The 27,923-nt window shown below is 46.0% G+C and overlaps 2 protein-coding genes across 4 annotated transcripts in view; one reads left to right on the top strand and one right to left on the bottom strand.

Annotated features, from left to right (window-relative positions):
- LOC101744652 (synaptic vesicle glycoprotein 2A) overlaps window positions 1–5,290 on the bottom strand; it is a 38,968-nt gene extending 33,678 nt beyond the window's left edge. Inside the window, exon 1 of the mRNA XM_038011774.2 lies at window positions 3,081–5,290. The gene's annotated coding sequence lies outside the window, so the exon portion shown is untranslated. The remainder of the gene's footprint in view (window positions 1–3,080) is intronic.
- On the top strand, window positions 1,489–27,186 carry LOC101741524 (synaptic vesicle glycoprotein 2C). 3 transcript variants are annotated; one of them, XM_004926552.5, is made up of 12 exons: window positions 1,489–2,734; window positions 11,919–11,972; window positions 24,639–24,800; window positions 24,895–25,039; window positions 25,171–25,310; window positions 25,489–25,736; window positions 25,832–26,031; window positions 26,131–26,263; window positions 26,354–26,483; window positions 26,558–26,717; window positions 26,802–26,929; window positions 27,009–27,186. In XM_004926552.5, the coding sequence occupies exons 1-12, from the start codon at window positions 2,719–2,721 to the stop codon at window positions 27,065–27,067; spliced, it is 1,575 nt and encodes a 524-aa protein (XP_004926609.1). In that variant the 5' UTR covers window positions 1,489–2,718; the 3' UTR covers window positions 27,068–27,186. The 3 variants fall into 3 exon arrangements, with proteins under 3 accessions (XP_004926609.1, XP_062524896.1, XP_062524894.1); XM_062668912.1 differs by adding an exon at window positions 11,062–11,132 and having other exon boundaries at window positions 26,802–27,186; XM_062668910.1 differs by having other exon boundaries at window positions 26,802–27,186.
- Window positions 27,187–27,923: the final 737 nt, after the last annotated feature.

Genomic DNA, 27,923 nt, shown 5'->3' with positions numbered 1-27,923 from the left:
ATATGGGAAGGAAAATTTGTAAGTAGTCGAAGATCAGACGAAGCCGGAGTGTGACCTTCAGAACGTTCAGCATTATTAGCGCAGGCCTGTAGTTGCCTGTAGCCGGACGAGAGCGCACTGAGCGCGATGAGGCGAACGCGGCGGCTTGTAGGTCGGTCGCTCGTCCGTCGTAAGCACAACATTTTGAAGCAGTGTGGTGCTGGCGGCGCCACCACGGCCACAACTGATCCAGGCGCCGTGCTCTGGTGACTAGCGCCTCAGGTCTAGTGCCGTCACAGAACCCTTTATTAAATAACTAGCTGACCCGGCAAACGTTGTGTTGCCTTAAATAAGATTTCTAGGGAAATTCTACTCTAGAAAAAAAAACCCTCATTTAACCACATAATACCTCATTATATAAAAAAATAAATATCCAAAAAAATTAAATAAAAAATAAATGTTTGGGGTGGACAACCCTTTTCACTTAGGGGTATGAAAAATAGATAGTAGCCGATTCTCAGACCTACTAAACATACTATTGATACACAAATAAAACCAAAAAACATGGCTGAAAAATGTATAGTGAGTAAGACAGGAGACCGGCTTCGTCCTCATCCCTACTACGTGATATTTGCTGGATAAGAGGTGACACCTGGCGCAGATAACTGATCGATTGATAGTTGATCCGTAGTCGACCGGCGCGGGCGGGAGATCAAATTCAATTTTAAAAAAAACATAATTAAAGGAACTTGAAATTATAAACTCTGAATAAGAATTTATCGTCCTACAATTATAATATTTGATTGCCATCTTGCAACCTTATTGCGGATCTGTGTATAGAATAAAAAAAATATTAATCGGGATGGAAAAATAGGGGTTGATCGTATAAGAGTGAAAATTGAGAGTAATATGATTATTTTTATTTTAAGTCATGACAAAACAAAATAAAAAACTTGCCAAAAAAATTAAAGTTTATAATTAACAAATAAAAAATAGGGGTAGATCTTAGAGGGGTGAAAATTTCAGAGTAATATGAATTTTTTTATTCTACGTCATGACAAAATAAAAACAAAATTCTCGCAAAAAAAATTAAAGTTTTTAATTAGCAAATAAAAAATAAGGGTTGATCGTAGAGGGATGAAAATTTTGGGTTGTATGTATTTTTGTATGTTGTATCATAAAAAAATAGAAATTAAAAATTTTGTCTAAAAAATAAAATAAAAAATTTAGGGGCGGACTACCCCTAACATTTAGGGGGATGAAAAGTAGATGTTGGCCGATTCTCATAGATACTGGATAAGCACAAAAAATTTCATCAAAATCGGTCAAGCCGTTTCGGAGGAGTATGGCAACGAAAACTGTGACACGAGAATTTTATATATTAGATAAACATTTTACCTACTTAATTCATGAAATTACAAATATGTTTATGACTGTACGGGTTGAAAGGACATATCTTAAACTCCCACTTCAAACTTGATATTGATTGTCAATACCTAATCTGTTTTTTATCTATTTACTGCACTAGATAGGCGCTAAGTGTCCATGGTCATGACCACGTGACCTTGAATCGTGACCTCAATATTTCAAGAGTATTGTATAGCCGGCGCACGGCGCGGCGGTCCGCGCGGACTGACAACGCGTACCCTCAAACATAACTCACTGAGCTATAATGTAGCGGGAAGGCGGCGCCTGACTCCTCGAGGCACAGGGATGGACACTCCCGAGGACGAGGCTCTGAACGTTGTCTCATTTGAGCAAATACATGATCACTCTGAGTGTTGTCAACCCCTCCGCGACTGCTAGTTACGTTCAACACAAGAACATACGTTTAAAAATTAAGAGCCATTAATATTCAGAATTCATTAAAGTAACGGAACCGTTACTGATAGCTACATTTCGCTCACCTCAAATATGTACAACCTATAAGTACCTACCTACACTAACATACCGCGTATTGTACTGAATGTCATCGGCGTGACATACGTGTGACGGGGTGACGCTGTAACGGTCCACTGTGCTCAACTGTGCTCAATTGTGCTCAACTGTGCTGTCTCAGCTCACAGTCTCACAGTTCATACCAGAATTTTCACACTGATACCTTTTTTTTATAATTTTCAGTATTTATTACATATATTCTATAACGAGTAAGTTGACACCTCAAGGCGGGGGTCATTTCTTCGAAACTGTAGATGAGTACTTCTTTTAGTTTAAAAACCCTTCTCGGTTCTTGAATGAATTTATCAGTGGAAGCAGTTTTAATGACGCAATGGGCGCGATCCGGTTCGCTCATGTGGTGTGTGTTGCGGCGCGGCGGTTCTATGGACATGAGTGTTGGCACTTGGCAGTCGCTGGTGGTCGTCACCACTCGTCACCGGCCCTCGGACTGCTCGCTGCGACGCATCGCGGCATCGTGCACACACACACACACACACACTCACCGACCGAGTCAGTCAGTAGTAGTCGGCAGTCGCAGAGTGTCCGGCGCCGCGCGACCGCACGCACGTTCAGTCGAGACGCGACATTCACTCCTCGATAAATGCCGTTAAAATATCGTTCGCGAGTCAAATTAAAGTTTTAATATCTTACATTCTGTCAATTAATACAAATGGGATAAAGCGGACAGACAAACAGAGTGTATCGCGGCCGTTACGAGAAATACTATCTTTGTGTGATATTAGTTGTAAGTTACAATTTGTTAATTAGGTTTGGTGTCTTGTGATAATCAGTGTCGCACTCATGGAGGAGCACGGAGGTAAATATGACTTATATTACATTCACATTCACACGTCTAGGTTAACGTAGGCCTGCAACAGACTGCCTGTGGTGGCCTGTAGTGGCCTGTGTACTGTCGAGGGAGGTGTGGACGGCCGCCCCTGGCTGCGACCGGACGAGCGGAGCCAGACTTCGTCATGTTTAGATTTACATGATGTTATTATTGTAGCACAACAATATTCTATTGCAACCGCGAGACCACCTCGCCCCCCGACCCTCGCCCCGCGCACCGTGTACCCATGAGAATTCTAATTATAACCTGCTATTCCTTTAAATTAATTAAAACAACAAACTCATTCACTCACTGTTATGAGATTCGTACGTACGTGTAATTGCAACAGAAAGTTCTTTGAAGCCCCTGCTTGCATATTTTGATAATGATAACTATTTGTTCATAACCCCTCGTCGTTATTTCTGTTGCTTTATTTAGGCAGGTGGATTGGTGGATTCACTGTTGACTTCTAGTAAATCGCAATAAAGACCGTATATTCGGGCAGAAGTTGTATCCTTGGTCGTCGACACTCTGTAAGCCCTGTACAGTACGAGAGACCCGAGTCTCGGATCAGTGCTAGGTTCGCAATAAACGTAATAAGGCCCGCGGAGGGTAGTTTCTCATATTTGGACGACATCTCGGTATGTTTTTGTAGTGTTGCTGCAATAATTGGAATGTGTTCTAGCAGCATACGTAAAGACCCTTCTAGACTTAACAGACTATTCTAGAACGTTCCGCCATTGATTGTGAGCCGGGTGACGGCGGCAACAGTCGCGGCACCCGACGTCTTGTCGTTTGTTTAATGACATCCGAATTACATTAATATTATGTACGAGTGCAGATTGTAATTTGTATTATTCTTGTCGATGAAATTACTCTAGTTCACTAAATGAAATTATAATATTAAACTAATACTACTGCTGCCACTACTACCACTACTAGAATATCATTTTCAAGAGGTTTTTAGAAGTAGCGATGCGTACTGTTCCAGTATTTATGTTCTGTGAGATGTGTTGCTTGTGAGGGATGCTTGCCGAGGATCATCTGTTGGTGTTGTCCACATGCATCTTGGCGACGTCGGGTACGCGGCGCACCCTCGGCACGCTCACGACTCGGATACTGCGGCTCCGGCACTGGACGCTTCGGACATTAGATGCTGTCAATGTCAGTCAAGATCGGTTTATCGTGGTGTAAATAAATATTCTGATTTGAGGCGGTCAGGGGTCATCTTACGTATTACTTTTATTTACTATTTAAATTAATATCAAATAACCTGGTATTCCTAAAAATGAAGACCTTCCCGCTGCGTCGTAGAGGGGTCCTACGGAGAGCTACGGGCTACGGGTTACGAGCGGCTACGGCCTACACACTCACACGTGTCCCTAGTGACAACACGTCACTAACAATCTCTGTTGAGTTGAGTTGTGTGTGAAGTGGAGCAGGGAGGACACAACCGAACTTGTACTACGAGCATGTAGTAAGTACATAATATACTCGTAGTTGCGATAACGTCCGCGCTGCGCGATATCTCACATAGGGCTGAACTTGAACTTGAAGCTGGTTTCTGTTTAATATCTGGCGTCACTAGCTTTTTTCCCTTCTGAAATTAACTACATACAAACCGAACGACTCCCTGAGCATGGTAGTGCGCAGTCATATACATGTACTGGTCTTCTTGAGTCCTTGTGACGCTCCTAGATCAAGCTCACAGCCAAAGAAGCGACATCAATTATATCACAGACACACACACACACATACACACACCACACATACTATATATATATTTATTCAATTTCACGAGAGGTCTTTATTTATTTTACATACATAAAACAAAATGTTAATTCTGTAACATAAATTATATATATGTACATAGATTAGACAGGGCACGTGTTTGTTTACAATAGCCGTGGAGGCCACTGCAGCACTGGAGTGCGACGTGGACGAGACGAGGTCTGACCCGCGTGGAGAGGCGCGTGCGCTGATAGGGCGCGGGACGGCGCGGGTCGGCGACCGTCGCTCACCGGACTCTTATCGGACTTTTACGAAATTTTAATGAATACTAGCGAGCGTCAAACAGACATATTGTATGTCGCAGAGGCAGAGTCGCTCAGGGTGGGGGGCGCTGTGCAGAACTGAACAGCGCTGCGGTTAATGAGGATCATTAATAGGAGTCGTTGCGCATCTCTGCAGTACAATCGGTCGCTCAGAAGGACGTGTTCATGGATTGTAGTGGATGAGCGGAGGAGCTGGAGTTGGGTACTCCTGGAGCTGATTGAAACATCAGGCCGTGACTTCACTCGAACAACATCTGATCCTTCCGACCGGAGCGAACGACTGCTTCACAGCAAATGTCGACAGGGTTGGTGCTACCCACCCGTGCAGCTCACAAGCACTCTGCTGCCCAGAATTAGCAATTTTTATATTTTTGCGAGCCTCATTTTGTCGCACGAAGTTATTCCTTCATCGAAGATGGTTTGTGAACACGACACTTTTACTGGTGGTAGGACCTCATGTGAGTCCGCGCGGGTAGGTACCACCACCGCGCCTATTTCTGCCTTGAAGCAGTAATGCGTTTCGGCTTGAAGGGTGGGGCAGCCGTTGTAACTATACTGAGACCTTATAACTTATATCTCAAGGTGGGTGGCGCATTTACGTTGTGGATGTCTATGGGCTCCAGTAACCACTTAACACCAGGTGGGCTGTGAGCTCGTCCAACCAACGTTTTAGCAAAAAAACACGTGCTAGATCAGTGTTTACTTAAACAGTCGTCGTTACCGGCTGCGGGACTAGAACGTCGCGGCGTCGGCTCGGCCGCGGCGCTCGATACAAGCACGCAGCGGCCGTCTCGCTGCGCGGACCACGCCAACGGACGGATTCTTTAAATTACAATAAATAATATTTAAGTTCTTAATACATTTTGATTAGAATTCCACTAAATAAAAAATTACTATATTCCATGGTGATCTGTAAGAGTGTCACAGTGTCCAGTATGCGGCGTACAGTGTGCGGCGTGTAGTGTGCGGCGTGCAATGTGCGGCAAGCAGTGTGCGGCGTATAGTGTGCGGCGTGCGGCCTCGGCCCTCGGATCTGCGCAATTATATAGCAATAAGGCGCTAAGCGCTGAGCGCGGCGCGTGACGTCGGTCGCGCAATATCGAGAACGTTATCTGTTCCGTGTAGTGGACGTGTTATTACATAGATAAACCGCTACCGACACCCCGCCGCCGCCGCCGCCTCCGCCGCCTTCGCCGCCGCCGCCGCCGCCGCCGCCGCCGCCGCCGCCGCCTCTGCCGCCGCCTCCGCCGCCGCCGCCGCCGCCGCCGCCGCCGCCGCCGCGCCGCTGTCGCTGTGTCCAGTCGCAGGGTCCAGTGAACGTTCAACACTCGGGGTCCGGAGCTGGCTCGCTCGTCTGCTGCTTGCCACCAGGAACTAGTTATAGTGCGTTACAATCGGAAAGTAACTCACGTACGCTCGTTCCACCGCTGGCTACACATGACTATGCTCGGTGTGAACGATAAACTTAGCCAGCACTGATCTTCTGACGAGCGTCATTACAGACGATGCGAATCAATCACATACCATTACAGAATCCCATGCGATCGGATCATGGCGGTCCGCGCCGGACGCGACCTGACCGGCTCTGTTACGATCGCACTGCATCCATTTTATTGGTGTTGATTACGAACGACGGATTAATTAAATAGTACAGCCGAGTGCGATGGCGGCGCTGAATGTTCCAGATCGTCAGTAATTAGCGTGCGACATATCGAATGTGGAGACACATTAGCCAACTCTCCGGAGACGGATCAATTTGTTCACGCGAACAATTGTTTAAGTTGCGACTACTCGACTACTCGACGCGGGGCGGGTTATACAAGTACAATTGGTCGTGACGTTGCGCAGCACATAATGTGTATGTATATACGATATTCTAATATACTAGGTGCTACCTGCGGCTCCGCCGGCGTTGTCAGAGAAGTGTCAATGAGTTAAAAATCACTACTGATATAATTATTAGGTCCTTACATATGAAATTGGCGTCTTGTACGAGAGGAATATAAAGTCATTTCTTTTCGTTTTTGTGAAATTTATTTAATTAGTCAAAGTATGTACCGTTGTTATCTATGCACTTTTTCCATCTCATAGGTAGTTAGTTCATTGAACCCTTTACTAAAGAAACCATGGCGGCGAGACTCAATAAACTCTTTGAAAGCGGTTCAGACTGTCGCATCCGAGTTGAATTTTTTTCTTTGTAAGAAGTTGTCTAAATTCCGGAAAAAATGGTAATTTGTTTTCCGGGGAGTGCGATAGATGTCGCCGACATTGCAATTGTAGCTCATCTCAGTTAGTGGTTGTTTGTAGTGCAGTATATATATACAACATGTAACATATTTAACGCACACCCTCAAACACCCCAATTAGACTTTAATAGTATAAACGCTATGCATACACCAAATATTATTTATATGTGCGTTAACATTGATTATTTGTGAAATTAGTTATTCCCATTTCGTGGAAATAAAATGGTCACCGATTCACACTCCGCTGCGCACGCACACACAGACACCTACTCGCCGCGCCCGGCCCCTTGTTCAATGCACTTTAATGACCGTTTTCGTATTTGTTGTTTTATTTTAGATAATACTGCAATGTCACTTTTCACTTTATCAAAGGCGGTTATTATCTTATTCTTTAGTTCTTCGGCACTTATTGTCTTTGTGTTATAAACTAGCGATTTAATTCGCCCCCACAAAAAAAAGTCGAGAGGCGTCAAATCAGCTGATCTAGGAGGTCACTGACCGAAAAGACATAGCGAAATACGGGAGATATTTTATTTGCACTATCACTTGACCTCTTATCGATAAGGTGGACGCGGCGTGACTGACTTGTCAAAAATATTTTGTTGACTTCGTTGTTTAGATTTTTCTTTGATCACCGCCGACGCAACCGCGTCGCCGCGAACATCGGGATTAGCCTGCCGTTTATTGTAAGAATATTATGCCGACGAAAGAAAGGGATAGTAATTATTTTTGTATTACGTGGTTTTCTTTTATGTATTGTAGTGTTGCTGTGTGCCGGCGGTTGGTATTGTGTGCGTAGGTATTTTATTTTGTAATAGACTATTAGCCTTGAAATAAGTATCAGATTTCTTTAATTAAATAATATTTTTTTTTACTAATTAGATATTTCATTTTAAAAAGTCTTAATACCCTGACTTACGTTCCATTTTCGTTTCTATGAACTGTTTAGCTAGCTGTGTAGGGTGACTGTAATTTACTTAGTTTTAACTAAATTTTAGAAAAAAAAATTGGTACATAAAAAACAATCAAAATCGATCCAGATTCCGATTCTGAACAAATTACTTTCAGGGTGTGCGTTAATTATGTTACATGTTGTATATATATATATATATTTATTTCCCTTGTAAGCAGACGAGCATTCGGCCCACCTGGTGGTGAGTGGTTACCGTCGCCCATGGACTTCAACAATGTCAGGGGCAGAGCCAAGCCGCTACCTACCGTTTAATACTCTCCACAAGCCTCTTGGAGTGGGTGGTCTTGCGTTGTCGTGAAGCAGCAGGGGCCGAGAGCGATTCACCAATCTCGGTTGTTTGGCAGCTAGTTCTTCCTTCGTGGTTTGCACTTACTGACAATAGATATTATCTGCCGTAATCGTTTGGCTAGATTTTAGAAAGCTGTCCCGTGCCGACACTGGCGCTAGTCCACCAAACACTCACAAGTAACTTTTGTCTGAGTCAATTGTCGTTTAGTGCCCTAATATGGCTGGGATATGGCTGGGTCCCCAGGGTTCATGATTCGATTCAGAATCCCTTAATTGTTGTGTCGGTTGAGCAAAGTAACACAGCAGTCGACGCGCGTTTGCAAGTTCGATTCGCTCAACTCATTCATCGTTCAAGTTTTTTTACTTTCCCGATTTGCTTCACATGGATTAATACAGTTTTATCATTTACCTCGAAGCCTGCAGCTATCTCTGAAGTGCTTTGTAATGGATCCGCTTCCACAATAGCCTATAATTCTTGATTTTCCACGTTGGTCTCCGACCGTCTATGGGGCTGGTTCTGAAGGTCGAAATTTCCAAAACGAAAACGTTGAAAACGTCATCCAGCTGAATGAATTTATAAATTTCAATTTGGAATTCTTGACCAAAGAGGAGATATTTCAGATACGGAGACATTTCAGGAGATATTTCTACGCTAGACAACGGCTTGGCTCTGCTCCTGGCATTGCTGAAGTCCATGGGCGACGGTACCCACTCGCCATCAGGTGGGCCGTATGCTTGTCTGTCTATAAGGACAACAAAAAAAAGATCAAAGTGGTCAGTGCGACAAAACGCTAATTTCATATGTAAGGACCTAATACTATACAATTAATGATATATTGTCACTTTTCGACGTGAAAGATGGAGAAAATCAATGTTTTTGTAATACATGGTTTCTCTCATGAATAAGATATTTTTTTAAAGCAGCCGCAGTATTGTTAATACTTTCTTAAAATTGAAATCACGTAATTTTTCTAAAGATAATAAAACATAGTGCCCGTGGGAATAAGTTTTTTTTACTATAAACAGTGTAACCTTTACAACGATGGCAATTCATTGCATGGTTTGCGACGTGAAAACTTGAAAGGACAAAATAAATGCTGCGCGCGCAACTTGGTGCACGTGACAGATGTGAAACTTCTTTTGTGGTGTACAGTTCGGTGGCTTACTTTATTTTTCAGCTTCAAATCAAATTGCTCTTATAATAAATAGGAAAGGCTGTGTATTAGCGAAACAACATAGCTAACTTTGTTCTTTCCCTCTCTCCACGGTCGACGGGTTCGCGAGACGCTGTGTCATCTTCTCACTCTCGCGCTTTTCTCTTTAGCAGCAACGAAACTGTCGCGAGTTAAATTTTATTCAATGCGCCTAAATAAGTTTAACTTCAAAAGCACAAAAACAAAAAAAAAAAACATTCGTAATATTAATAATATGGATGCATCTAACCGGAGGGCGGGGTGCGCGGGGCGAGGGCCCGGCCGACGCGCCGGATCCGGCACACGTCGACACAACTGCACTCTCTCGTACTGAGGAGATATTACATTCAAAAATATCTAAGGAAATGCCATCAATTAAATAATCGTGTGTAAAATAATGATGTGACCACTATGGAAATGATCTCAAACATTACACAATACATTTGAAAGCATCGAATCTCTTAAGACGAGGCTCTAGACGATCGCCTGACATTGACAATAACAATAAATACGACAAGCTCCGCTGTGAAATGTGACTGCACGTATTTATAGAACACATACTTGTTCATTGATTGTTTGTTAGATAAGAGAGGTCGATTCTGTTTAGTTGGAGTTTTTTATATTACCATCGATAGCAATTATACACTCAACCGTGGCCTAATGGGTAAGACGCACGCGGCCTGCTGTATTCGCGTATTGGCCGGGCAAGTACAATTACATCTTAACTTACAACTGTGGTTGCCGTCTGCGCCATTCCGACAGGAGCCCTCTTCTTCGATATAGCGAAGGCGTTCGATAAAGTCTGGCACAACGGTTTGATATACAAACTGTATAACATGGGAGTGCCAGACAGGCTCGTGCTCATCATACGAGACTACTTGTCGAACCGTTCGTTCCGATATCGAGTCGAGGGAACGCGTTCCCGGCCCCGTCACGTCACAGCCGGAGTCCCGCAAGGCTCCGCCCTCTCCCCGTTACTATTCAGTTTGTATATCAACGATATACCCCGGTCTCCGGAGACCCATCTGGCGCTCTTCGCCGATGACACCGCCATCTACTACTCGTGTAGGAAGAAGGCGTTGCTTCATCGACGACTTCAGACCGCAGCTACCACCATGGGACAGTGGTTCCGGAAGTGGCGCATCGACATTAACCCCACGAAAAGCACAGCGGTGCTCTTCAAAAGGGGTCGCCCTCCGAACACCACGCTGAGCATCCCTCTCCCGACTAGGCGCGTCAATAACCCCGCCCCCGCCGTTCGCCCAATCACGATGTACGACCAGCCCATACCGTGGGCCCCGAAGGTCAAATATTTAGGCGTCACCCTCGACAGTAGGATGACATTCCGCCCCCACATCAAGACGGTACGCGATCGTGCCGCCTTCATCCTAGGACGTCTCTACCCGATGATATGTAGGCGAAGTAAAATGTCCCTTAGAAATAAGGTGACACTCTACAAAACTTGCATACGCCCCGTCATGACCTATGCAAGTGTAGTGTTCGCTCACGCGGCCCGCATACACTTAAAATCCTTTCAAATTATTCAATCCCGTTTTTGCAGGATAGCCGTCGGAGCCCCGTGGTTCGTCAGGAACGTCGACCTCCATGACGACCTGGACTTAGAGTCCATCAGTAAGTATCTGCAGTCGGCGTCCATGCGCCACTTCGATAAAGCGGCACGACACGAGAACCCTCTCATCGTGGCCGCCGGTAACTACATTCCCGATCCTGCGGACAGAATGGAAAGCAGTCGACGTCGCCCTAAACACGTCATCTCGGATCCTCCTGATCCACTAACGGTGCTTTTAGGTACTTCAAGCACCGGTCACCGTTCTCGTCGAACCCGTCGCTTGCGACGAAGGGCTCGACGAGTAAATTAACTCTCAGACACAGCCCACTGAGTTTCTCGCCGGATCTTCTCAGTGGGTCGCGTTTCCGATCCGGTGGTAGATTCTGCGAAGCACGACTCTTGCTAGGGTTCGTGTTAGCAACATCGTCAGGTTTGAGCCCCGTGAGCTCACCTACTAAAGTTAAGGCTACGCTGAAATAGCCGCTAGGGCTATCAGCTTAGGTAGGAAAAAAAAAAAAAAAAAAAAAAAAAAAAGCCGTCTGCGAATCCTACCTGCTAGAATTTGGGCATTGAATATATTGATTTTTCAAATTGAAGTTTGCTGGTGTTTGTTTAAAGACGTCGTCTGCGTGTCTAAAAATCCAGGATTGCGATGACTACTCGCGAGAAGTGAGGACTTCCTCACCCGCCTCGCGCCGCTGCAGCCGGTGGGGGCTGGTCTGCTGCTAGAGCCCACACGCAGGCCCGCGGAGTGCGTCGAGGCTGCGTCGTGACCGCGTCGCCGCGTCGCCGCGTCGCCGCGTCGCACACTTGGCACAGTTTCGACTAATTTCTATTTTTGTTCGCAGAGAGCAAAGATCGAGTGCAGAGGGCGCCCTTCGAGACCGCGCTGCATCACGCCGGTCAGTTTAACTAATCATTACACCTTTACGTTCATTTCAATGCTAGCTCACGACCTTCCTGATGTTCACTTTACTTTTTCATCAGTACCATAACCTCAACACAATGCCAGCTACTTAAAAACAGCCATTAATCATTCGAGAATAAGAATAGTGGACATTTCAACGATACGATAATGTGTAGGGTAATGTATACGTTAATGTACACATAACGTAGCCGCGACTCTCATTTTTTTTTATTGCTTAGATGGGCCGACGAGCTTGCGGCCCACCCTGTGTTAAGTTGTCACCGAAGCTCATATCTGTACATAACAAAGCAAATACCGCCAACCGTCTAAGTCTCAGTTTTTACATTATAACCGATACTCCACTCTGCAAACCGAAAAGTATAACTGCTTTACACCAGAAGTAGGCAGGCTACCTACCTGGCTACCTACCCGCCCGCGCCCCCACAAGACACACTGGAATTACGCAAATTAAAATTGTTGCGGGTTTCATGTTTATTACATGATGTTATTCCTTCACCGTGGAACTGTGGAAGTCAATCGAATGACTTCAGCAGAAAGGTTGTTACCCGCCTGCGGGGCTCGGACACCGACACAATCACGCCGCGCCGGTAGATACGCGTCGCCGGACGACGTTATACTGTACTCAGATGAGCTAGCCGTTAGTATGCTGCAGGACTTTCCGGTCCTTGGCGCTACACGAGTGTACTCGCACTACTTCTGTGAATCAATATAACCATTGAACGGCTTCTACAGAGTAATAAAGGCTCAAGTTCAAACCAATTGTAGATAAATTGTGAATTAATTTTACTTGTCTTATTCGTGTCTAGTAGTATCGTAGTATTGTTGCTCATGATGCGAGTTGTTTCAGTGGACATTAACAGAGTCCGGAGGCTTGTCATCATCGCTTTTATTGATGGCGATGGCTCGTGGCGCGGGTAGTGTCCCTCCCGAGGAGACAAGTACGTATTAGGCCAGTCTTCGTCTGGAGTAGATTGTATACCTCGGGTAGCCGTATTCTTTGCCGCGCGAGACGAGGCTCGATGGGGTCGTGTGGCAGTAAATCCAGTGGTAATGCGAGGGGAGCGGGTGCGTGACCTCGAGGCGCGGCTGTTTGCACCGAGCCGAGCCGGCCGCCTCGCCTTCACGCTGCGTCCTACTGCGAGTACACGTGAACTTCTCTAAATATCTTCCTGTCTGGCATGCGTCTGCTGCCGGTAGCGGACGGCGCACGACTCATCCGCCGAGGACAACGACTAAATCAAATGCTCAATGACAATAAACAACTTTGCAGGAGGCAGCGGCTTGACTGTGCCCCTGTCAATGCTGATGCCCATGAGCTACTGTGATTACTTACCATCAGGTGTACATAGGTGCACAAATATTTAGTGTATGCACATTGCATTATGGTATTTACTGAAACGTTCCGTTCCTTCGAGTACCTGAGTGCCTAGGCCTGGTTGGTACACCTCCCACAGGTGGGTTCCGACTACCACGTCTCAACTTCTTCTGCTATATTAGGCAAAACAAGACTAATTGGGACAATTAGGTAGTAACATAAGAAAGGAATTGGACTCAGTGTAAGCTTTGACATCACTGAAACAGTCACTTAATTATTAAGGTAATAATGGGTAGACACGATACTCGTAACTAGGCAAGTTCTCTTGGCGCCGCCTCTACGACGATGCAGGCTCAGTTTATGTGTTTTGTCCACGAGCTGACGTCAAGTCGAGCCGAGTCAAACTAATTTATGTTTTATTGTGGACACGGTAAGCTCCGAGTGGATCTCCCGCGCCCCTCGCTCCGGCTCCCGCAGCTGACGACCAGACTGACTGACCAGACTCCTGTTCCTTATATGGAATAAACGATAACAGATGGCGATTACAATGAAATGCTTAATGATGCAGTCCGCCATCTTGCTCATTCGATTGCGGCGAGCGGCCGTGAAACGTCGACCAAAAATAAATTTGCCAAAATAAACGTTGTCATTGCGATCAAAGAACTCGGCCGGCTCGCGCGGGGCTTATTGTTTCTTTTGAACTTCTTCTAAACTCCGAAATGTTCACATACAAACACGCACACACCCTCGCAGTCGCACACACGCACCCGCACACAAGCACCCGCACACAAGCACAGACAAGGCACCGGGCACTTCGCTTAGTTAAGACTATTCATATCGCGGTAATTGTCATCACAAATTGAAGCTTTTCAAATTTCATTTAATGACAAAATGAAATCGGGTACATAATATGTGTAGATGTTGTCAGGGAGTACAATTGTGACGAGCTAGTATTGACGGAGGACGAGGGGCTACCGACCGACTCGTAGAGGGAGGAACTGGAGCGTGATCTATTTTAGGTCTGCTGATGTAATGTAGTCGATAGGACGCGTCTTGTCGCGGCCTCGCTCGCGCAACCTTCACAGGGCGCGTGACGTCACGGCCGCCGCCCTCTACTTCACTAAAAGCCCATCACGAATAACGACCGGCCGCTAATAGCGCTCTCAATACATGCTCAGACATGTTGTGCACGACGCGGCACGGCGCGGCACGGCGCGGTGCGACGCGGCACGGCGCGGTGCGACGCGTCACTCTCTCCCTCAAGAGTCTCAACCACGACTACGTGTGATGATATTTGGACAGAAACTCAGGACTGTTTATTACGGGAATATTAATAGCATAATCCTTTTAAGATAAAATTATAAATGACTAGCTGACCCGGCAGACTCGTGCCTCAATCGATAAATAAAAGACCTAAGCTTTTGTATAAAATAAACAAAACAAACAAAAGGAATTTGTCCGACGGGGGACACATCAAAGGAAAAATAAAATTGTTATTTTTATTTAATTACGAATATTTTAATGCATTTATCTACCTTTTAAACCTTCTTTAGACTTCCACAAATAATTCAAGACCAAAATTAGCCAAATCGGTCCAACCGTTCTCGAGTTTTAGCGAGACTAACGAACAGTAATTCATTTTTATATATATAGATTTGTATGGAATTTTTTCCTTCAAATTACTCTTTATTGAAATGTGACGGTATTAAAGATGGATTTTACTGGTAAGTATACAAACCAGATATTATGATTGTCTGTCAACTCCCTCCGCCCTCTGACCTCCCTCTCGCTGAGTACAAGTGTGTGTGAACACGCGCGGGGCACATTGCTACTCTTCATGGGTTTCCCGTCATGGAAATTCCCCATTCTCCCTCGAGCCGGTCAATATTACCACGCTCCCTTCTACATACGACTGAGAATCATATTTTCATCTATACAATTGACTACAAACGCGAGAATGTGTACTCAGAATCAAAAAAAATTATATTTATTGTTTTTGTTATAATGTTGAACACTTGATGCAAATTATGAGCCTTCATATTATGAATGCCTCCATTAGATATAGGGGGACTCGGCTGTAGACGCGCAGAGCCGATGTCGGCCACAACCCGCGAGTGCGGGCCGGGGCTGGCTAAGATAGTGCGCAGGGAGCAGGGGTCTACACTGCAACCACCTTCTAGCAGCAACCTTCGATAAACGCTCTTAAACTAATATATGGCGGTGGTTGTGTTAAATTTTTTTTTTGTTAAATTTATATATTTAACTAGCGACCCGCTCTCGCTTCGCTTCAGAAACATTAAATTTTATTATTGATAGCTGAGTCCTGCGATGTTATCCGCGGTTATTGTCGTACCGCGGGGCGAAGCTAGTCTAAAAAATCATCAGCTACCTATCAATGAAAGTCCCGTCAAAATCGGTCCAGCCCTTCCAGAGATCAGCCGGAACAAACAAACAGGCAGACAGACAAAAATTGTAAAAAATGTTATTTTGCTGTATACGGTACGTATATAATATATTCATATGCATGTAGTAAAAAGCGGTTATGTTAATATTTCAAACAGACACTCCAATTTTATTGATATGTATAGATAACATTATATACATTTACCACATGTAATATTTCTGTGAACGTTGTGTTTGTCTTTCAACAATATTTGTACTTTTTACATACTTTATTAGAAGACCTAAATAAAAAGTTTTAGATTTTACCACGACGCAGCTAGTGCACTCAGGGTTGACTAGGGATCTAACCCACTGTACGCGTCGCACTAGTCGCGAGGCGAACCGCACGGTTGGGACGGTCACCGCCGCGCGGCCGCCGAGAGAGGCGTCCTCGAAACCAAGCCCGGGGCTGATTTCTTTCATATAGATTGTACAATGTAATATTAATTTATGGGTTTCATTCAAATTAAAGTTTTCTTCTCTTCTCTTTAAAAACCTTTCATCAAAACTCGTTTGTAAAAGTGACTATGAATTGAGTTTTACATTCATATCGTACGTGTGATTCTAATGCCGGCCACTCACATGTACAATGTACGAATGTTTGCGCGCATGTGAAGGGCCGTCAAACATTCATTCGCAAACTTAGCGGCTGTGCAAATGGGTTCGGTACTCAATTTGCGAACCCGTTTGCGCTTCCTCCTACACTTGTTTACGAATGTCTCACGAATTTCTCCTCCTTTTTATTCGTCAATAGAACATTGAAGAGAAAAAGAGTTTTGAATTCTTTCCCAGACATCATTAACAGCCATGCTGTTTTTATGGGATTTCTTTTGATGAAGATACGCTACACAGTAGACGTCACGATCTATGAAAATAGCGAAACGTCCGTTGCCTTCGCAATCCTGGGCGCAACCGGTCACACGAATGTGTGGGAGACTATACGCGAAGGATCGCGGTTCGCGCGCTTTGATGTCTCTTAAAAAACCGACACAGCTTGGAAAACCACAAATGCAGCGAAAACTTTGCATAATCATTTGCAAATGTCGTCCTACACTTGCGGGTTTGCGTATTCGTGCGAATGTGAGTGACCGGTATAAGACTGACACATGAGCACAGGCCGTTTGTTGTTGTGATCGGACAGTTCGATGGAAGCGCCGCCGCCCCCTCCCTCCTCTGCTCGCCGCCTGCTCGCGTGATTACTGTGCCGTACAGTGTACACCATATAGGATGTGTCCACGGACATATGTAGCTCGTGAATCATACAAGTTCAAGTGGTGCTTTCATTTGGTTTACTAAAACAAACTGATTTCATGAAAATATTATCGCCACAAAGGCCGCGACAAAGGTCCTGTGAGTCATGTCCGGGGCTGTTCAATGCTAAGGAGGAACATCACTCCGAAGGGTATCAGCTCATCCCGTCTGATGTAACAGCTGCTCTTCAGAATACTCGGAGTACATTGAGCACTTAGGTCAACAGGAGATCGTCCGTTGACTGCGAGGATCGAGTGTCGCCACAGTCGCTTGCAGCGGCAGCCACCGCGAGACGCAGACTTGTTTCAGATAGGTACAGGTCCGCCGGCCGGGCCCCTTCACACGCACGAATGAACATATTACTAATTGTTCAGTTACTGATTGTTAAATAGCTTCTTTGTCCCATACAAGACATATGCCTTGTACGAGCTATGTGGCTTCATTTAACATCTCTAATGAAAATTATAAGTAAACCTTATCAAGGAATTGAAAAAAAAATGAACTGTTCAGTAACGTAGGACGGTAACGTAGGACGTGTAGCGTGTGTATACGGACACGGAGGGAGTGGTGGTGGTCGCAAATCAGCGTGATCAGGTTTCTGACTTTTTGCGTGACCATCAAATTGATATCTTTTTAGTGCAGGAGACCCTACTTAAGCCCGCGCGCCGTGACCCTAAAATCGCGAACTATAACATGGTCAGGAACGACAGGCTCTCTGCTCGTGGTGGTGGTACCGTCATTTACTATAGAAGAGCCCTGCATTGCGTCCCACTCGATCCTCCCGCGCTCGCTAATATCGAAGCATCAGTGTGCCGAATCTCACTGACGGGACACGCGCCGATCGTTATCGCGTCCGTTTATCTTCCACCGGATAAGATCGTTCTAAGCAGTGATATCGAGGCGCTGCTCGGCATGGGGAGCTCTGTCATTCTGGCGGGCGACCTAAATTGTAAACACATTAGGTGGAACTCACACACCACAACCCCGAATGGCAGGCGGCTTGACGCGTTAGTCGATAATCTCGCCTTCGATATCGTCGCTCCGCTAATCCCGACTCACTACCCGCTAAATATCGCGCATCGCCCGGATATACTCGACATAGCGTTATTAAAAAACGTAACTCTGCGCTTACACTCGATCGAAGTAGTTTCAGAGTTAGATTCAGACCACCGTCCCGTGGTTATGAAGCTCGGTCGCGCTCCCGATTCCGTTCCCGTCACGAGGACTGTGGTGGATTGGCACACGCTGGGCATCAGCCTGGCTGAATCTGATCCACCATCGCTACCGTTTAGCCCGGACTCTACCCCGTCTCCTCAGGATACCGCTGAAGCCATAGACATCTTAACGTCACACATCACCTCGACATTAGATAGGTCATCGAAACAAGTTGTAGCGGAGGACTTCCTTCACCGCTTCAAATTGTCCGACGATATTAGGGAACTCCTTAGAGCTAAGAACGCCTCGATACGCGCCTACGACAGGTATCCTACCGCGGAAAATCGTATTCGAATGCGTGCCCTACAACGCGACGTAAAGTCTCGCATCGCCGAAGTCCGAGATGCCAGATGGTCTGATTTCTTAGAAGGACTCGCGCCCTCCCAAAGGTCTTACTACCGCTTAGCTCGTACTCTCAAATCGGATACGGTAGTAACTATGCCCCCCCTCGTAGGCCCCTCAGGCCGACTCACGGCGTTCGATGATGACGAAAAAGCAGAGCTGCTGGCCGATACATTGCAAACCCAGTGCACGCCCAGCACTCAATCCGTGGACCCTGTGCATGTAGAATTAGTAGACAGTGAGGTAGAACGCAGAGCCTCCTTGCCACCCTCTGATGTGTTACCACCCGTCACCCTGATGGAAGTTAAAGACTTGATCAAAGACCTACGTCCTCGCAAGGCTCCCGGTTCCGACGGTATATCCAACCGCGTTATTAAACTTCTACCCGTCCAACTCATCGTGATGTTGGCATCTATTTTCAATGCCGCTATGGCGAACTGTATCTTTCCCGCGGTGTGGAAAGAAGCGGACGTTATCGGCATACATAAACCCGGTAAACCAAAAAATCATCCGACGAGCTACCGCCCGATTAGCCTCCTCATGTCTCTAGGCAAACTGTATGAGCGTCTGCTCTACAAACGCCTCAGAGACTTCGTCTCATCCAAGGGCATTCTCATCGATGAACAATTCGGATTCCGTACAAATCACTCATGCGTTCAACAGGTGCACCGCCTCACGGAGCACATTCTTGTGGGGCTTAATCGACCAAAACCGTTATACACGGGAGCTCTCTTCTTCGACGTCGCAAAAGCGTTCGACAAAGTCTGGCACAACGGTTTGATTTTCAAACTATTCAACATGGGTGTGCCGGATAGTCTCGTGCTCATCATACGGGACTTTTTGTCGAACCGCTCTTTTCGATATCGAGTCGAGGGAACCCGCTCCTCCCCACGACCTCTCACAGCTGGAGTCCCGCAAGGCTCTGTCCTCTCACCCCTCCTATTTAGCTTATTCGTTAACGATATTCCCCGGTCGCCGCCGACCCATTTAGCTTTATTCGCCGACGACACGACTGTTTACTATTCCAGTAGAAACAAGTCCCTAATCGCGAAGAAGCTTCAGAGCGCAGCCCTAGCCCTAGGACAGTGGTTCCGAAAATGGCGCATAGACATCAACCCAGCGAAAAGTACTGCGGTGCTCTTTCAGAGGGGAAGCTCCACACGGATTTCCTCCCGTATTAGGAGGAGGAATCTCACACCCCCGATTACTCTCTTTAGTCAATCCATACCCTGGGCCAGGAAGGTCAAGTACCTGGGCGTTACCCTGGATGCATCGATGACATTCCGCCCGCATATAAAATCAGTCCGTGACCGTGCCGCGTTTATTCTCGGTAGACTCTACCCCATGATTTGTAAGCGGAGTAAAATGTCCCTTCGGAACAAGGTGACACTTTACAAAACTTGCATAAGGCCCGTCATGACTTACGCGAGTGTGGTGTTCGCTCACGCGGCCCGCACGCACATAGACACCCTTCAATCTCTACAATCCCGCTTTTGCAGGTTAGCCGTCGGAGCTCCGTGGTTCGTGAGGAACGTTGACCTACACGACGACCTGGGCCTCGAATCTATACAGAAATACATGAAGTCAGCGTCGGAACGGTATTTCGATAAGGCTATGCGTCATGATAATCGCCTTATCGTAGCCGCCGCTGACTACTCCCCGAATCCTGATCATGCAGGAGCCAGTCACCGTCGACGCCCTAGACACGTCCTTACGGATCCATCAGATCCAATAACCTTCGCACTAGACGCCTTCAGCTCTAGGAGCAGGCTTAGGGACCTCGGTAACCGTACTCGTCGAACTCGACAAAGAGTTCGCCGTGCAACCTAACCCATGAATCAGCTCGCTGAGTTTCTCGCCGGATCTTCTCAGCGGGTCGCGATTCCGATCCGGTAGTAGATTCATTCGCGAAGCAGCTGCTCTTGAGCTGTTAGGTCTCCTTCGGAGGCGCTCGGGTAGCTGTTAGCAAATCCCACCCCTCCTGGCTGAGCCTTTGCTCGCCCACCTGTCCTGGTGAAACTGGAAAGGCCTCCGGGCCACCAGTAATCCTTCAATCATAAAAAAAAAAAAATAAAAAAAAAAAAAAAAAAAAAGAGTGGTGGTGGTGAGTCCGGACGCGCCATCGGGAGTTTTCCTTTAAGCTCGTAACCAACGCCGGCGCAGGGCTGCCCACGGCGCCGCGGACACGTCCCCGGGTGTCCCGGGCGGCGGCCGGCGGCGGGTGAGGCGGCGCGCGTCTCGCGGTGCGTCCCGTCCTTCTATTTCTATCGCGGCACCCATTAACCTTATTACGCGAACATACAAATTTTCCACGTTTGATTAAAGGCGGCGCAGGCGTGCCGTAAATCTAATCTGTCTTCTTTAAATGTTTATTTTCTCATTAGATTTCGTGTTGACGGCATCCTATGCATTTGCCGCATGAGCAGATCCCACCGACATCTGCATATTGCATTACTAACAAATCAAACACACAGAGCTTCTTATTTTAGTTTAAAAATGTTAAAGTTTGTTGTATCAAAATATCTTTTTTCTTTGTAAATTTTGTAACAAAAGTTTACAAACACAATATAAAGTTGGCGTGAGCGTGTGTAGAGAAAGAGAGAGGAAGAGAGAGAGAGAGAGAGAGAGAGCAGATGGCGGCGGCTGTGCGTGTCGTCCCCGGTAACAACTCTGTGTTCTTCTAATAATATGTATGTACTATACATGTTTGATGTTTACGCCCAATTGAGCAGGTATGTTTTCATAGACAATGTATAGTTACATCAACCACGTCCTGTAGATTGATTGCATGTCTTCCTCTGCGGGTTTATGCTCGTGTTCAGACTTAGACATTTCTGGCTTGTTTGAAATTGCCACTCACTAGCTGCTAGTGTCTACCCTATTATCGACATTTGATCTTACGCTTAGTTTCTCTTTTTAATTGTTATTAACCATTTAAAAAAAAGTTTTCCCAAAAGTTTATTGATAACAATAAGCTTGACAATAAATAGTGTTGAACATAAAAGAAGAAAAGTGGTTTGACAAATAGAGGACAGGAGGATCTATCTGCATCTGATCTGCAACTATGCTAACACCAATGAGCAATAAAGTATACGTCGAGAAAATTATAAATTTGAATGCGCAATATTAGGTTTCTACCTCCGAAACTGCCGCGTACTATAGAAAAACTACTTTTTTATTTCTATCAATTAAATTGGTATCGACGTATCTCTGCCAGTGCAGTGGTCATTTTTTAAGGCCCCTCTTGAAGAAATCAGGCTTACGAAAACCATCAAATTCTTCAAAGTCATTTTGTACTGCCTCTTCTAATCTTAACTCTTGCGGTTTAGAAACTATTCGGTGCCTCATAAGGTCGAGCGTTGTCCTCTAGGAGCAGCGGGGACGAGAGATCAAAAAAGGCTGGCCTCATGTTCTAGATATTCTACTTGGTTGTGTACATTGTCTCACAGTACTCATGCGCAGTAATGCTGGTGACACTTCGTAAGAAGATCTGTTACATTGTACTGGCACTAGACCACCAAACAGAGACCATCCTTTTTTAGCATTGCCTTTGGCGCTGAACTAGGATCTAATCAATATGATGTCATAACAAAAATCCTTCGTTTCTGTGTCTGATAAGCCACTTCCAAACTGTAGGCGAAACACTATTCATTCATCACGAGAACTTCCGATCTCGCCTTTTTTTTTATTGCTTAGATGGGTGGACGAGCTCACAGCCCACCTGGTGTTAAGTGGTTACTGGAGCCCATAGACATCCACAACGTAAATGCGCCACCCACCTTGAGATACAAGTTCTAAGGTCTCATGTCACGGCAGAAATAGGCAGGGTGGTGGTACCCACCCGCGCGGACTCACAAGAGGTCCTACCACCAGTAATTACGCAAATTATAATTTTGCGGGTTTTATTTTTATTACACGATGTTATTCCTTCACCGTGGAAGTCAATCGTGAACATTTGTTGAGTACGTATTTCATTAGAAAAATTGGTACCCGCCAGCGAGATTCGAACACCGGTGCATCGCTTCAACACGAATACACTGGACGTCTTATCCGTTAGGCCACGAAGACTTCAATCTACATCTCTACGCCTACATCTCTCACTAACGATTATACGCAAGTTCTATCCAGGATGTTTTTATTTTTTACTAGCTTTTGCCCGCGACTCCGTCCGCGTGGAATAGTTACTTTTGCATAACGCTAAATGTTACGCCCCACTTCATTTACGTAGAAAGTGAAAATATTTTTGTATTATAGAATGTTAAGGAGCCATTTAAACCACTATTTTGAAACATTCTTTATTGGTGCTCCACTTGTATTAGTCTTACCGTGATGGTATATCATTTCTCAATAAGTGGGCTATCTAACACTGAAACAATTTTTCAAATCGGACCAATAGTTCCTGAGATTAGCGCGTTCAAACAAACAAACTCTTCAGCTTTATAATGTTAGTATAGATATAGATTTTTTATTCAAGCATTCATCGTAAATATAATACCATAGCATCCGCGCTGCAACAGTTGCCGTGGTGACCGCTCCTATAGAATCCAGTTTATGGAGCAGAGACAAGCAACTCCTTATCCTGAATAAAATGTATCGTGCTTCTTTCCTCTTAAACAACCACTAGATGATGATTTTTTTTATAACGCCCTCTTGTTGTGTCTTTAAAGCGGTTAGTTGCCCTCAATTAAGAAAAATAGTATTATTATTCGCCAATAGATGTCGGGAAGAGTTGATTATTGAAAACACGAATAAAACAACATTTTCTGAAAATAAATCGTAGCTAGATCGATTTATCGCCCCCGAAATCCCCTGTATACTAAATTTTATGAAAATCGTTGGTGTCGTTTCCGAGGTTCAGATTATATAAGTATATTATATTAATATTCAAGAATTGCTCGTTTAAAGGTATAAGACAAGATAAGATGTCACACCGGCGAAACCGCGGGGCGCGTCTAGTGATCTATGTGTGTTATGAGTAACAAGGAACATGGAACGTCATACGTTGATATAAAACTCCGGGCAATAGTACATTGTTGTAAAGTTGTTATTTTTTTGCCACAAACGCGGGAGGAAATGTCCTACTTTTTTCCCCCCTCCTAAAAAAACAATTTCACTGTTTTTTTAATTTCTAAATACTAATTGAACAAGAACTGTCTGATGAACTCATCTTTGTTTAATACTTCACTATTAAATGTTATTATTGCCTTTTGTTTATTTCACTTTTACACTAAACACAACATTGCAAATTACCCGAGCGCAACAATGGCGAATAATTTTAGGTGCGTGAGAGCAGACGTAGACACTAACGCGCATGCGCACTTGTCAGTACCCAGGGAGGAAAAGTTACACTTTCTTCCCTGTACAGCGGGAGGAAAACCAAACTTTCGGCGTAGGTAGGAGAAAAAAAAGTTTATCATGTAAAGGAAGTAGGAGCGGTGGCCGGGCCGCTGGAGCTCGCCGGCGTCGCAATCTAACTCCGCGTCAAAGAAAACCCGAATGTCTTTAAGGGCTTTGACAAGGGCAAAAGAGACGGATATAAATCGTTCTTCAGAGCGGTGGATCGGTTCAGAGAGATAAGAGCTTCCTCTCAGACTCGCTTCCTGTTCTCTTCTTCTCGGCTCCTCGGGCAAGACGGAGTACTGGGCGCGGACGAGCGTTTCCTTGTAGAATATAACTCGCGCAACATGTAATGGCAACCTCCAAGACATCCAAACACTATGCCTACGTTACACGCACGAGTACGCACGGAGTTAGTATTAATTACGTAACTGACATGCGTTCCACTGTTCACCAATGACTTGCATTATTTAGGAACAACTACATCGATACAAATCAATAAAAATATTCGACGAGGAGCGTTGTAAATCTACATTAATAGAAGCCATCAACCCGTCAACCCATCAATGTCGAGCAATAATGATACGTCAGTGCGTTGCATCTGTCGCGATCGATCACTTCTCACTGACATCAACTAATACAAATCACTTGAGCTCATCAACATCAATCGGCGCGGCCGCTCCGGTTCGCGTCAGTTCGCGGCGACACGCTGACTCACGCGGTGCCCGTGTGGCGCAGGTTACGGATGCTTCCAGTGGCTGCTGCTGCTGTCCTGCGGCGCCGTGTACGCCGTCTGCGCACTCAGCACGACCACGCTCAGCTTCGTGCTGCCCGCCACCAAGAATGACTTCGAGCTGTCGTCCTCCGACAAGGGCCGCCTCACCGCCACGCCGCTCATCGGTAAGCGCTGCTGATGGAGCTTGTTGCTGATGGACTGTTCGATTTGGGTTTGTGAATTCTCAGTATTTAATTACGGTGGTCCTGTTGGTTCCAGGAATGTGCGTCGGCTCGTACTTCTGGGGTAACTTGGCGGACGCTCGAGGCCGAAAGATCGCCATCATTGGAGCTCTACTTTTGGATGCTCTGGCCGCGTTCCTGTCCAGCGTTGTGCAGTCCTTCTCCGGGTTCCTGGCTTGCAGGTATCTATCACAGGATATGATCACGTTTAACTTTACTTCACGTTGACAACTATTCCGACTCAAAAGAGTGTTTGTTCGTAGTTGCTCCGACTCCGGCCTAACTATTGGTTGTAGACTTGTGTGTGATGCAGGTTCTTCTCCGGGTTCGGAATCATCGGAGCCACGGGCCTCATCTTCCCTTACTTCGGTGACTTTCTGTCGTTGAGGCACAGAGACGTGATGCTGTGCAGGCTCGAGGTGTTTTGGACCGTGGGAACTATACTATTGCCAGGTAGATGAATCTGACTGATCTAATACAAATGATAAGACTAGGAAATACCAAATTAAACAATTTACATGACCTGTTCTGTACCGCTATTTAGTTCATTATTTCAAACAGCGAGCAGTACACGTGGCGGCAAGTGAGTGTACACAGCGTGCAGATTGTACAGAGCGTCAACACTCGGCAGGGATCGCGTTTCTGATCATCCCGGACAAGCGGTTCACACTGACGGCGGCCGACGCTGACTTCCAGTACACGTCGTGGCGCGTGTTCGTGGCGGCGTGCGGCGTGCCCAGCCTGCTCGTGGTGCTGCTTCTGCTGCCGTTCCCGGAGAGCCCGCGCTACCTGCTGCACGCAAATCGCGCCGAGCAGGCGCTCCACGTGCTGCGCAGGATCTTTGTCGTCAATACCAAGCTTGACGCCAAAGACTTCCCGGTGACTGTTCTACACTACCTACCCGGCACCTGCCTCCGGCGCGGTCGCCCTGCTTGTTCCATAACTTTAATATTTCTGTGATCGACATTCCCTAGGTCGAATCGATGATTAGTGCGGGGGACGGCGATGAGGAGGAGGTGGTGTCTGCCGACAACAACGGCAACGAGACCAAGGCACCGCTCACTTGGAGACAGCGCTGGGACGCTTTCTGGATCCGGAAGAAGATGCTCGTCACGCCCCCGTACATCGGACTGTTAGTCCTGTGCTGTTTCGTGGACTTCGGCCTCATGTTCAGGTGAGAGATAGAACAACAAAAGCTACAATGGGATGAGTGCCGATTTGTGCAGTGATATTTTGTGGTTTTGGAAGGTGATTAGTGGTTTCCCTTTTTTAGTTACTACACTTTAATGATGTGGTTCCCGGACCTTTTCGAGCGGTTCAGCCAGTTCGCGTCGCTGTACGGAGACGAGCCCGCCGGAGTCTGCGAGGTTTCGCTGGCCGTCGCCAATGCCACGACCGACATACCAGTGAGTATCCTTCTATTGTCTAAAGAGCCTTGTGTCTGGTGACTATATTTCGGAAAACAGAGCTGTAAGACCGTTTCAATGTATTTAAAGATCCAGAGCACGATGTCGCCGGTGCACGACCAGGTGTACATCCACACGCTGGTGGTGGCGCTGAGCTGCGTCCCCACCGCGCTTTGGGTCGGCCTCACAATCAACATCGTCGGCAAGAAACTCATGTTAGGTGAGTGGGGCTCGTTTCATGGCGCCCAATTCCTCTCAAAGTTCAGTGGAAGAATGAGGGGTGACATGTTGCAGTGATCATGCTGATAAGTTCCGGGCTGGCGGCCTTGGGTCTTAACCTGGTGCGGTCGTCGCTCGAGAACCTGATCCTGTCGTGCGTGTTCGAGGCCATCGTGAGCTGCACGGAGGCCGTGCTCTTCTGCGTCATCTGCGAGATCTTTCCCACTAAAGTCGCGTGAGTGTGTGCAGCGCATGCAGAGTGTGTCGTGCTGAGTGCGCGTGCGGGCAGGTGTACTGACGCGGCCCGTCTGTCGGACAGGGCGACGGCGATGGCGGTGACGGTGATGTGCGGCAGAGTGGGCGCCATCGTCGGCAACGTGGTGTTCGGCGCGCTGGTCGACGAGCACTGCATCGTGCCCATCTACATGTTCGGCACCCTCCTCATCAGTGAGTGCCGCCACGTCCCGCGCAGCAGTGCCACGACGCGCTTGTGCACGCTCAGTAACGCCGTCTCTCTGTGTTGCAGCGAGCGGGCTGCTGTGCATCATCTTACCGAAGAGCACGCGACCGGAGCGGCCTCAGTGATTCAGCGCTGCCTCTCCTTTATATTATCAATTATAATATAATTATTGTATACTACCTTTATAATGACTTTTATTATCTATTTGTACCTTTACCTTACAAATAAACTATTTTGAAAACTATGATCCATTTCATCTGTGTGCGCACTTATGCACAAACCATGATGATGTTGTCCCTCCTATTCCTATCCGGGCACTGTCCTTCCTGTCGTGAGCACTGATGAGCTGGAGAATCATTAAGTGCTCGTAAACGATTCATGGTGATACACGTATTTGTGAAGGTACCTGTTCCTGACGCGAAGTAGCCTCGGGGTGTGCGGCGGTGTTCAGTTTGTGGTGTGCCCATAGACATCACGAACCAGTTTGCTTCATAAATAATAAGTTGGGGAAAAAGTTTCTTCGCATTTTTTAAGAAAATTCACAACATTTTTAATATATATATTAAAAATGAACTACATATATGTAGTTCATTTACATTTAACTAAAGTATGTAGGTCGAATGGGACGATTACGGTATTAATATTAATGGAGTGTTACTAAATCATCTGAGATTTGCCGACGACCTCATACTTATAAGCGAAAATCCAGAAACTTTACAAAAAATGATTGAGCAACTTGTATGTGAAAGTGAAAAAGTTGGACTATCATTGAACACAAACAAAATAAAGCTGATGACAAATTACAAAAAAGTCCCTATCAAACCTTACAACACAGCTGAATTAGAATATGTAAATGAGTATACATACCTCGGCCAAATCATATCCCCCAAAGACCTCACAGCAAAAGAAATCAGTAACAGAATAAATATAGGATAGAAAAGGTACTGGGCATTAAAAGATGTCATGAAGAATTCAGAAATA

This window comes from Bombyx mori, chromosome 6 (assembly GCF_030269925.1).
Source record: "Bombyx mori chromosome 6, ASM3026992v2".
Lineage (NCBI taxonomy): Eukaryota > Metazoa > Arthropoda > Insecta > Lepidoptera > Bombycidae > Bombyx > Bombyx mori.
Note: the sequence above shows the minus strand (reverse complement) of the source record. Positions and strands in the feature narration are given on the sequence as shown.

What these genes read in the sequence shown, in the direction of transcription:
- LOC101741524 (XM_062668910.1), top strand. An exon ending in ATGCCACGACCGACATACCA is followed by an intron (nt 26,264 to 26,353) that starts GTGAGTATCCTT and finishes ATGTATTTAAAG; the next exon opens with ATCCAGAGCACGATGTCGCC. An exon ending in ATCTTTCCCACTAAAGTCGC is followed by an intron (nt 26,718 to 26,801) that starts GTGAGTGTGTGC and finishes TCTGTCGGACAG; the next exon opens with GGCGACGGCGATGGCGGTGA.